The sequence below is a fragment of the Erpetoichthys calabaricus genome, chromosome 5, assembly GCF_900747795.2.
Source record: "Erpetoichthys calabaricus chromosome 5, fErpCal1.3, whole genome shotgun sequence".
NCBI lineage: Eukaryota > Metazoa > Chordata > Cladistia > Polypteriformes > Polypteridae > Erpetoichthys > Erpetoichthys calabaricus.
Genome location: NC_041398.2, coordinates 198,493,867 through 198,506,257, shown reverse-complemented (window position 1 = coordinate 198,506,257; position 12,391 = coordinate 198,493,867). Strand labels below are relative to the sequence as shown.

The 12,391-nt window shown below is 36.2% G+C and overlaps 1 protein-coding gene across 1 annotated transcript in view; it reads left to right on the top strand.

The window, feature by feature from the left end:
- Positions 1 to 11,516, top strand: part of LOC114652160 (FYN-binding protein 1-like) — a 1,204,993-nt gene extending 1,193,477 nt beyond the window's left edge. The window contains exons 10-15 of the mRNA XM_051928498.1: positions 1,307 to 1,382; positions 2,427 to 2,526; positions 5,003 to 5,165; positions 6,419 to 6,452; positions 8,512 to 8,543; positions 11,138 to 11,516. Coding sequence (XP_051784458.1) covers positions 1,307 to 1,382; positions 2,427 to 2,526; positions 5,003 to 5,165; positions 6,419 to 6,452; positions 8,512 to 8,543; positions 11,138 to 11,160 — 428 coding nt within the window. The 3' untranslated portion in view covers positions 11,161 to 11,516. The remainder of the gene's footprint in view (positions 1 to 1,306; positions 1,383 to 2,426; positions 2,527 to 5,002; positions 5,166 to 6,418; positions 6,453 to 8,511; positions 8,544 to 11,137) is intronic.
- The last annotated feature ends 875 nt before the right edge of the window (positions 11,517 to 12,391 follow it).

Genomic DNA, 12,391 nt, shown 5'->3' with positions numbered 1-12,391 from the left:
TACAGTACATTGCTATTGGTATCTTCCAAAAAATGAAAACCATATGTGGATTACACCAGTAATACTTTTTATGTTTCAAAATAGATTTTTTTTTACTTTTAGAGAAATAACTGCTGAGTACTGGATTGTTTTTAATGTAAAATATATTTTATTTATTTTTGTTTCTAATTTTAGGTCTTTATGAAATAGATGATTATTGGTTATGTTCTGATATATAAATAACAGGAGATATTAACTTTATCACATAATTTTATTAGCTCATTATAATTCACAAACCCTACAGTAATAATATACTAGATTGAAAAAGTGGTCTTAAAGGCCAAAGTGGCAATTGACCTTTGTTCTAAGCATTTATTCTAAGGCTAATTTTGACTTCAGATTACATTTTCTAAACTTTTTGAAGGTTTGTAATAGCCAGCTGTGCCATATTTATGTTAGATTTTTTTATAAGTATACTTTTAGTGCATATACTATATGTATGCTGTGAAGATAACATGTGAGACAGATAAAAATTAGGGTGTCTGTTGGGGTTTTTTGTTTCATTTCAGACTTGTTTGTAAAACAAAGTGAAGGTTGGGTGATAACAGCAGGCTGGTTGGCAGAACAGGCAAGTTGTTCCTCTGATAGATCTTTAGGCACAACTGTCCTCCTTCATAGCTGGATTGAGTATAAACAGAGACTTTGATAGCAGGTGGGGCAGACGTGAAGTCACTCTTATTACTTATAATAATTTGTCTGCTGAAGTAAATTGCTCAAGAATACAGTGACAGTGGCAGGATTTGAACCCACAACCTCAAGGATTGAAGACCTAGGTCCAAAGCCTTAACCATTACACCCACATACATTACTACTGCCACTTGTCTCCTGGGGCATCCTCCTCCACTTTAAATGTGAAAACCAAAAGAAAGTTACAGATGGTGTAACATCCTTCCTCCTCTCACAGGAACCTGTGAGACACTTCCTACACTTGTGTGTTAGATGATGTGAATATACAGTATATTGTATATTTAGATTATACAGTATATACTGTATATATATTGTTTAATTTCATCGGTGAATATCAGCATGTTTCACTCCCTCTGCCCAAAGAAAATCTCACTATGGTGTGTTGTTCAACAATGATGCAATCCTTCAGAAAACCGTCCATGTTCATTTGACCTTGGCTTCAACTAGACTGACAGAGCGCTGCGTTATGTGTCTTCAGACTATCCAGAAGCCATTGCAGACTTGTTGTATTGCGTCAGCTTCTGTCTGTTTTGAAAAAAAAACTACAGATTTATATGAGTGTTTCAATTTATCATTTTAGATAAAACTCCTGCAGATGATGAAATTTACGATGATGTGGACTCAACTGATTTTCCTCCTCCACCTCCAGAATCAAGGTAATCCTTAAGTACTTGTGGATATGCACAACTTTTTTTTTTTTTTTTTTTTTTTTTATACATCATCCAAAAAGACAGACATCCATTTATCCTTCTTCTAAACCCGTCTATCCAGAGGAGAGTTGCGGAGAAGGTGGAGCCTATATATTGGAGCAGATGTCCCTAATATGGTTTTAAGGCACTTTTGTGAAATTATTCATTCTGATCAGAGTCCTCATTGACATTATTTCCCTAATACAACTCTTTCTTCCTCCTTATTAATTTGCATACTTGTGTTTCCTTTGCATCTTATGATAAATGTACTTTAACTCTATTTAAAGGAGCAATATTATATAAGTAAAGTTTATACATTTAGTAACCTGTCCATTTATTGGGTAGTACCAATAATAATCATTATTCACACTAATATTAAAGTCAATTGACAACTGTGTGATAGCGATGTCTTGTAACAACACCTCTCTGACTGTCCCAGTTACCTCTGTCGTCTTGTGTTTCTTTCATAATAAACATCAAGAAAAAATAATGAAACATGACACTAAGCATAATGATGAAAAATGTGCACATAAAGCAAACTGTTGGTGCTTAGCCTAAAATAGAAAATAGAGGATTCATTTAGCATCAAATTGAGCAGAAAAGCTTTTATTTAAAATCATTTAATTTTTATTTATGAAATATAAAAGTACTTTTCCTATAATTACTCCTGAATAATGATTTATAATAATAATAAAAATAATAATAATAATAATGTAAACTCCCAGATGCTTACAGAAAAAAGTAGATGGTTAATTGTGGATATACCTGTACAATAATTTATAAAGTAGCACCACTGCAAATAAGTTAAAATTTTAAACATATTAAAGAGTAAATTACAATATTGTTTAACAGATTACAGGACAGAGAGGCCATGCTGCCTAACACAATGAAGAGGAAAGGGAGTCACAAAGGCACACGTTTCTTTTCCGTGCACACACTGTATTAATCTCAGCCATTTAATTTTGACACAGATTTGTTGACTTAGTGTCTTGATTGATTTCTTTTTGCTAGCCTCCAAAAGATTAAAAATGCTGACAAAACACCAGATAAGGACCCCAAGAAGCAGAAGAAGTTTGAAAAAGAAGAAAAAGAATTCAGAAAAAAATTCAAAGTAAGACTATAGTATATTTACTTCAAAGTAAGACTATACTATACTAACTGTTCACCCTAATAAATGTCAAGTAGTATAATTTTATTTTCCTTATTTAACAGTTTTGTTCATTAGAATCAGTTTGTGTCCAGTGATTGTTTTATAAAATAGCATTCCTAAATCCACTTTATCCAATTTAGCATCAAGAAGGACCACAGCCAAAAATGTTTTGCAATAACACAAATGGGCAGACAGGGCTATTAAGGGTAGCCATCCATTAACCTTATCTGACCATTCAATTTCTTACCAGTTCAGGGACACAGGGGCAGAGGCACTAGTAGTCCAATAATTGTCAGAATGCATTATCTGGTATTGTAGTGCATATGTGCAGATGAATAGGATTTTGTTAACCATAAAAGATGCAGTATAATCCAAAGGTTGATTTGAGTAATACTCAGAAAGCTTCAGAGATAATGTAATAAATATTCCATTAAATATAACAGAAATATTAGTGTAGGCAGATGCTTAAATAATCTGGACCTTTTATCTTAAAAACAGACACATGTATTTATATGGTCAAACATATTATTTTATTTGATAGCTTGGAGTCCAGTGTTGTTTATTGTTACTTTAAACAGGGTTTAGAGTAAAAATCTATTGTATACACAGCCTCATTTCTTTAACTGCTTAAAACATACTTCTCATCTATTGCTGTTTCTAGCAGTGTAGCTGCAATGTCCATTGTGTATTTGCAGCTGTGCCTAGTACTAAAAGAAACTGAGCCACAGCCTTGACCACCACGAGCACTATCCTTTCTTCTGGGGCTAGAGTGAATTTATTTTATACATTTATTTGTTGAGCTTCAGTACCAAGGGTATTGGGCAGGGGAGTCACAGAAGTCCAGTGCTATCATGAAGGTCTAGTTGTAGAGTCCATTTAAGGGCACAGCAGGGACATTCTAGGATGACAGCTTCAACATCCATTTCAGTCCCAGTGGCTGAGTCAGGAACTTAAATAATCCTGGGCTCCTGTCACTTTAAAGTGTGTAAGGTAGACAGAGAACATACGGGATAAAGCATCTGTAGATAGAAAATGCCTCTTCAAGTTAAGCCTCCCATATATCTTTTATCCTGCTTCTTGCTATTACTGGACTTCAATCCTAGACTGTAGTATCAGAAGGCTTAGGTCCTATAAGGTGCTCATGTTCAGAGTCCTGCTTACTCTGGCAACATCATAGCCTTACTATATAATGGGGACTGCCCTTCCTTGGCCTGAAATACACTAAAATAACTGAGTCATTTGTTGGCAAGTGATTTTTGCTGACTTCTCACTCTGTGTGCTCTGTAAATTGGGAAACCAATACCAATTGATATTAAATAAAAACAACTTTCAAGTGAATAAAATTTGTGCTTTAAATGTAATGGTTCATATTTGAGCAGAGAAGATAATACATTCCCACTTTTACCCAAGGATCGCACTCATGTGCCATGGTGGGTGCAACTGCATTATACCTATTCACAGAATCCCAGTGTAATCAAGGTTATACTATTAACCAGCAGAGAATATGGTGATGCTCCAAGCATTGTTACAGCTTCAATGCATTTGGACTCCAGGCTCTCTGATTTCCTACCGAGCCCAAATGTACAGTGTGTTCCATGGCTTACTGATGATTTACAATTTGTCTGGTTTGACAGAGTATATGCTTTTATAGGTTATTCACTTACAATAGACTGATATCCAAATTCATTTCTAGTACCAGTCCCACAGCCATTCTTGTTTTAAAAATGGCATGTATACATGGTAACATCAACTGGCATATCAGTAAATAATATACATATTTTTGTGCACCTTGTTTTCCTCTGCAGTGCTTCAGTGGTCCACTCACTTTCCTCTACAGTATGATAACAATATCTCTCTGTTCCACTCACAAATGTTATGATTGTAATGTTATCCTCTCTCTCCGAAAGACAGATAATTAAAAAATCAGAATAAAATAGTATTTCAATAAGTGGTGCAATTCAAATAATAATATCTCAGTTAAATTCAAGTTTCTAAATAGAAAAAAGATGGACAAGGAAAAGAAACATCCAATAATTTCTCTAACCACGTTAATCCAATTATTGGATTGTAGGAGTCCTAGTAACATTATAAACAAGGATGGTACCTTTTTGGACTGGTCTGCTGGTCCATTTCAGAGCACTTTACCACACAACCATACTCAGCAACTTTGGGTCACTTCAGAGTCTTTAATACTTTATAGCACATACAAGTGTTTCCCAGTCCTGATTGTGGGGTAATACAGAGGCAGCTTATTTTTAAATACAGGCAATTATAAACTAAATTTATATATATTCGAGTTTTATTTCTTTATTACTGCAATTCAGAAATATTAAGGGAACTCTATTGAGAATGAACCACTATATAGTAAATATATATGAATTTTGAATCATTCTTATTGCTTTTATTTGAATATATACTTTTATATTTTTTTCTACAGTATGAAGGAGAAATTAAGGTTTTGCACCAGGTCACTGTAATTTCTGGACTAAACAACAAAAAATGGGCAAATAAGGAATTGGCCTTGAAACCTAGTGAGGTCTTGGATGTTATACAAAAAGCTGTGGACAACAAATTTATCTGCAGGAATGAAGAAGGAAAATGTAAGCTTATTTACTGGAAATGGCATTAGCTCACCAAGTGTACAATTTTAACTGCCAATAATTTATCTTGTAGCGATTACTTACAAAAAATGAATGAACTTGTTTAGCGGACATATGAATGTAGTTTTTTTAAAAATATGCAAATCCGCAATACATGTGCACTTTAGTTTGGGAATACCATTGGTTTATGGAACTAAAGCCAGCATTTTTGTGTTGTGTTAAGAATGTAATGACAGAATTTCATGTAAAACGTACACTTTATATATATATATGCACTGTACATGTATTTATCTATCCCTGTATATATATATATATATATATACATATATAAATAAAAAATAGGTATAGATATACATAAAATATATTAGGCCTAGTAAACTTGGACGATGACTGACTGACTGACTGGTAAAGTTAACATGTTAATTTTTGTGATTAATGTGGCATGTTTAATGTGTTAAAAAATATTGTTGCTATAGCACCCCATACCCCAGGCACAAAGGCACAGCGTACAAGTACTCATAAACACTCCAATATTTTCCTCCACACCTCTGCTCCTCTAGGCAAGCATCATCTACTTCCTACAGACTCTGGCTCGCCTGGCTGAGTTTGAGTGGCTCCTTTTATTATGGAATACATCCGGTGCCAGGGCATAGGCTACTGGAAGTACTTCTGGGTCAGTCGGATGTTGTGCAAAGTGGGGATTATGAAAACCTTCAGCATTCCCTGGCGGCCCCCAAGGAATCCATAAGGGCTGTTCCATGGGACTACAGGACCCAGCATGCCCCACAGGCATCTGAGTGAGAGCCCTAACCAGGGAGGTTGCCACTTAGGGTATTGGTTAAGAAACTGTGCTGAAGAAATTGTCTTCCTTGGTCCTTCAATGATATTGGCATCCCTGCCCGGTAAGGATCTCAGTTCTGCTCCAGCTGGGATATCAGTCCCAGGGTGTTGCCTCTCCCACATCATTAAAAACTCATATGCCCTTTTTTATTGTATGTATAGAAACATTGCAGACAGTGCATATGAACATGTAAACTGTTGCATGGATTAATTATTGGCAAAAATGCAGATGATATAGGAGAAAATATACATGATAATTAAAGTCTGGTAAGGGTAAATGTTTTTTATATGCAGATCAAAGCTAAACTCGTTTTAGTATTAGTGGTAGTGTTTCAACACAAAGCCAGTTGTTACATTTGATTTGAACTCTCAAGTTTTTAATACAGAAATTATTATCTACTTTACTTTTTTAGTTGGATTTGTTTCAACAAGCAACATCATTACAGAGTAAGTTAACTTTTCTTTATAGTAAATCACAATAAAGGTGCATTTTTTGGATAGTTTCTTAATTTAACCGTTTAAAAGAGCCCTTATTCATTTGTCTCTTGATCATTTGTAAAAAATAAGCAGAACCTTATGTATTTTTTCTTTCGCTGTCTTCAGAATGGCATGTGCAGCAAGTACAATAATGCTGAATGAGACACTATATGGCTATATTCTTTATCTGTTTATTTCAATTAATGGTTGGTGATGACATATTTATGCCTTTGTTTATTTACCTACAGTACTTTATAATGGTGATCTGCACCCAGCTACTCCTGACAAATCCCATCCTGTTTCTGTCTGCTCTGTCCCACTCCTGGCCATATTCACATTTTCCTCTCTTAGGGGTGCATGAATTGGACACATGCTACCCTCTATTAACCAGAAAAGTCTCTGAACCTCTGTTTAACCTGTTATGGCCTCTGTTTATTTTCAAAGGGATGATCAGACATGTCTGGCATCAGCTGGGTTGCCTACCTACTAGTTTTCAGGAGTGATATTACATACAGATTTTCTGTACTATTTCTGGCAGCATCTCCACTCAGTTTCCCTGCTACTTCTGTGCAAAGCCCCTCTGAGTTTACTAACAGGGCCTACCTTCCCCTGGCTCTAACCTTCCATCTCTGCTGCACTGGAATGACAATGTGTCATCACTAATAGGACACCAGGACATGCTGCCTGTTCTCTCCTGCCTCTGCTCTGTGCCAGCCTTTGGTCTGTAAATACTTTGGTACCCTTCCTTCTGACTGACCACAACAATACATGCAATGTATATTATTGTACTTTTTTAAGATTAGCTCAGGTCAGCAACATTACATATACATATTCATCACTTTATATGCTATAAAAATGCATTCATTGGTATTTATTATTTTTTCCTATGAAACCATCTTAAAACATGTGTAATGTTCAAACGATGTGTTTTGTCAAGTTAAAAATACTCCTTATTTTTGGTGGAAATAAAATTAGCAGTAGTATAGGAAGTGCATAAATGCTTAAATAGCTGTGATGTCTGGGTTGCTCGCAGCTGTGGTCATCCCCTTTTAAAACCCAGGCAATCGTAACAGGAATGGTTAGGGCAATGAGGACACTAACGAGCAAGGTTGGTGCTTGAGAAGTACTTGGTACAGTTTGTTAAACAGTTTCCAAATAACATGCAATGTACTTTTCTCAAACCTGTCTCTCCTCAGTTTTACTCCCTTCATTTTGATTGTTCTCTTTTTTCATCCTTTTTCTTTCCTTCTTCTTCCTACTCTGGCTCCTTTTATACATTGTGGCTGTAGCTGCTTTGACTATTCACTTGCGGTACGTCAATAAGGAAACTGACTGAACTGATCACACACCCATGAGCAAACACAATTACCTCATTTCTTCAGAAAACACTCCGCGGCTGCACAGCTATACTTCCGCATGCACCCACACACAAATAGCCTGAGAGGCACTGTTTTTATACTCAAATCCTGCATCGCCATGGACCCCTAACTTGGTTCATCACAATAGCAAAATCAACTTCATTGCTGAAAAACTCAGGTTGCCAACAATCATTTTAATTTAGCATAACATTATACTCTTTATATGTACATTTTGTTCATTGTTTTAAATTCTGATTAATGCCAGGACACTTGATGGCTCTAATCAGAGTCTTTATTTTAGTAAGGTTTCCTTCCACTTAAGTATTTCGTATTATATTTGTGTTTGATTTGAAAAGCCCTATGGAATGCAATACACAGTGAGAAGAGATGTGAAGTTGGACTGATTTAGCTGAACTTCATTTTCTCTTTAAAATTCACAATGTTACAGTTAACTGTAAAATTTGTCTTACAATTTGAAAAATATGCAGTATGTGCTATATAAATAAAATGTATTATCTTATTTATTTAAATGTATTATTTGTTACTTATTTAAATGTATTACTATTATATTTTTATTATTGTTATTATAATGAAAGCAAACAATATTGTGAACTTTTGCAATTGCTAAAAATATTAGGCAAATGCTAATGTCGGCCTTTTGTTTTTAATAGGGATTCTGACATTTACGATGATGTTGGAGATGGTATGTGAATATTGTAATTTGCTTTTTTGTGAAATAGTTTTCTATCATTTCAAGACAGGGGACATTTTGATAAGAACCCATACATAATCAACAAGAAACAGCAATAGCTATTATCATCTAAGAAATGTATTTAAATGTGTTATTCAAATCAGTCATTAGAAGACCATTTCTGATTTTTGAATCTGAAAGAACAAAAATTCCACAGTAATGGTGAAACTAAAGATTGTCATTTTATTAATTTCTCAGTAGTTGTGTTTAAGAGAACAGGTGCACAGTCCACCACAGGTTGTCTTGTGGGTGAAAATGAATCTGAGAATTAAATAGTTATTTGTGTTATGTAAAGCAAAACTGTTAAAACAGCCATGTGGAATTTCTCCATAATTCATTTATACTATGAAAAACATTTTCTCTTTGAAGATAATTTAAAAATGTATGCCTCATATGTATTATCCTAGCTACAAATAAGTATTAACAATGCTATCATATTTTAAACATACCTACATGTTAAATGGTATGCATTTCAAGTGTGAAGCTGAGTTGTACAGGTCTTACTACGAATGTAGAAACCTATTGTTCTCTCTCTTTAAAGTGAGTGGCAAACTGCAGCCATAAATGTATGACTTACAGTGCATCCAGAAAGTATTCACAGCGCATCACTTTTTCCACCTTTTGTTATGTTACAGCCTTATTCCAAAATGGATTAAATTCATTTTTTTCCTCAGAATTCTGCACACAACACCCCATAATGACAACATGAAAAAAGTTTACTTGAGGTTTTTGCAAATTTATTAAAAATAAAAAAACTGAGAAATCACATGTACATAAGTATTCACAGCCTTTGCTCAATACCTTGTCGATGCACATTTGGCAGCAATTACAGCCTCAAGTCTTGTTGAATATGATGCCACAAGCTTGGCACACCTATCCTTGGCCAGTTTCGCCCATTCCTCTTTGCAGCACCTCTCAAGCTCCATCAGGTTGGATGGGAAGCGTCGGTGCACAGCCATTTTAAGATCTCTCCAGAGATGTTCAATCGGATTCATCTGGGCTCTGGCTGGGCCACTCAAGGACATTCACAGAGTTGTCCTGAAGCCATCCTTTGATATCTTGGCTGTGTGCTTAGGGTCGTCGTCCTGCTGAAAGATGAACCGTCGCCCCAGTCTGAGGTCAAGAGCGCTCTGGAGCAGGTTTTCATCCAGGATGTCTCTGTACATTGCTGCAGTCATCTTTCCCTTTATCCTGACTAGTCCCCCAGTTCCTGCCACTGAAAAACATCCCCACAGCATGATGCTGCCACCACCATGCTTCACTGTAGGGATGGTGCCAAGTTTCCTCCAAACGTGACACCTGGCATTCACACCAAAGAGTTCAATCTTTGTCTCATCAGACCAGAGAATTTTCTTTCTCATGGTCTGAGAGTCCTTCAGGTGCCTTTTGGCAAACTCCAGGCGGGCTGCCATGTGCCTTTTGCTAAGGAGTGGCTTCCGTCTGGCCACTCTACCATACAGGCCTGACTGGTGGATTGCTGCAGAGATGGTTGTCCTTCTGGAAGGTTCTCCTCTCTCCACAGAGGACCTCTGGAGCTCTGACAGAAAGACCATCGGGTTCTTGGTCACCTCCCCAACTAAGGCCCTTCTCCCTTGATTGCTCAGTTTAGATGGCCGGCCAGCTCTAGGAAGAGTCCTGGTGGTTTCGAACTTCTTCCACTTATGGATGATGGAGGCCACTGTGCTCATTGGGACCTTCAAAGCAGCAGAAATTTTTCTGTAACCTTCCCCAGATATGTGCCCCGAGACAATCCTGTCTCGGAGGTCTACAGACAATTCCTTTGACTTCATGCTTGGTTTGTGCTCTGACATGAACTGTCAACTGTGGGACCTTGTATAGACAGGTGTGTGCCTTTCCAAATCATGTCCAGTCAACTGAATTTACCACAGGTGGACTCCAATTAAGCTGCAGAAACATCTCAAGGATGATCAGGGGAAACAGGATGCACCTGACCTCAATTTCGAGCTTCACGGCAAAGCCTGTGAATACTTATGTACATGTGCTTTCTCAATTTTTTTATTTTTAATTAATTTGCAAAAACCTCAAGTAAACTTTTTTCACGTTGTCATTATGGGGTGTTGTGTGTAGAATTCTGAGGAAAAAAATGAATTTAATCCATTTTGGAATAAGGCTGCAACATAACAAAATGTGGAAAAAGTGATGCGCTGTGAATACTTTCCGGATGCACTGTAAATGGCTCTATGAGCTGCTGGCCCAAAAGCTGCCTGTCTGAACAGGAAGACAGCAAAGTACTCTTCACCTCAGAGCTTACATGTCAGTGATTTGTTGCAGCTTTTGTTTTATTGTAAAAAAGTTTGGAATAATTCACACTGCATTCTTACAGAACCTTTTATAGATATTAAATTTTATGCAGTAAGTTGTGCTCTCACTCATTTCTGTTCTTGGAATCATTATTTCAGATTGATGTTTTGTTAAGTATTAATTTAATACATATGCATGACTTTCTGCTTGCCAGTCTTAAAGTCTAACCAACATTTTTTTAATAGTAATTATTTTTTAACATTGTTTTTCAATTCTCTTTCTAGATTGTATCTACGATAATGACTGAACGTCTAGTATCGTTTCCAAGACATTTATTTGTATGAACATTCAAGATTAAATATTGGCAGCAACCTCTGCATCAGTCGTTTACAGTATATGACTTTAAAAAAAGCTTTAATTGTTCAGGCAACACATAATAATTTATAAATATTTTGTACACCTGAAAAAAAATATTATTTTACTTTGCATTCATTTTGCTGCTGTTGACTGGCTTTAGTAATCTTGTGAAAAGTATTGATTGCTGTCATTTCTGACGTATTTGCAGGCAACTTGTTTTTCAAAAGGTTTTACAAGCAAGATTGTTTTCTTTTTTGTGATTGCATCTGTGGTGCAAATAAAGTGTCTCAGAAGAGTTAAAGAGAATCGGTGTTCTTTCCATCCTTTAACGTACCATAATGTAAATATATATTTTAATGTATGGACCTGCAGCCTGAAATAATGGAATGAGCCAGTCCCACAAGCTGCTTACTCTCACGGCTAATGAGTGTCCTGTAGATTGGAATTCTGTGAGTACATTTTTTTGTAATTACTTCTAGTTTGTGGAAATTTGTTGTATTTTTTTGTGGTTATTGTTCTGTCTGCATCTTTTGTTGTTGGAGGCACAGAGGCGCAATAGTTAGCATTACCTCCTCACAGCTCAGGTCATATGTTTGGCCACAATAAACAATCCAGTATAGTTGGCAGACATTTCCCTAGCCCTCCAGGACACTTATAATTCACTTGCACCATTATAAGCCACCTAGTTTAGCTCCTCCTTCCCTGTTCACTTCAGTGAATTTGGGTTCAGTACAGTGAAGTTCTTGAACACTTCCCCAATTTCGCCAAACACTGTGCAAAGCGGACTCCACAAAGTTCACTCATCACTAATAATGATGATTACAAGGTCTGAAGATATACAGTAAATTGTTCTTTGATTATTAGTCAAATAATTTGGCAGCAACAATAGTTAAATCAGCAGTTGGCCAAGGACAGGAAGTCAGTGCAGAGCAGTTTTACTGATTTAATTAAGAGATTTAAGTAACAGTTTATAAAGTGGATTCAAATGATTATTTTCAGAATTGTCATGTGTAGTAGTGGTGCTGTAGAAAAATGTGGGAGCTGAATGAGAGAGAGCTCAGCTGACATCATTCGGAAGCATTCTGCTTGTAGTGCTTAGAGGCAATCTCTGTGCATGTGAGTGTTGGAATTCTATTAGCTCTTGCCATACAAGGAGGTGCAAGAAAGGGCCTTTGTGACGT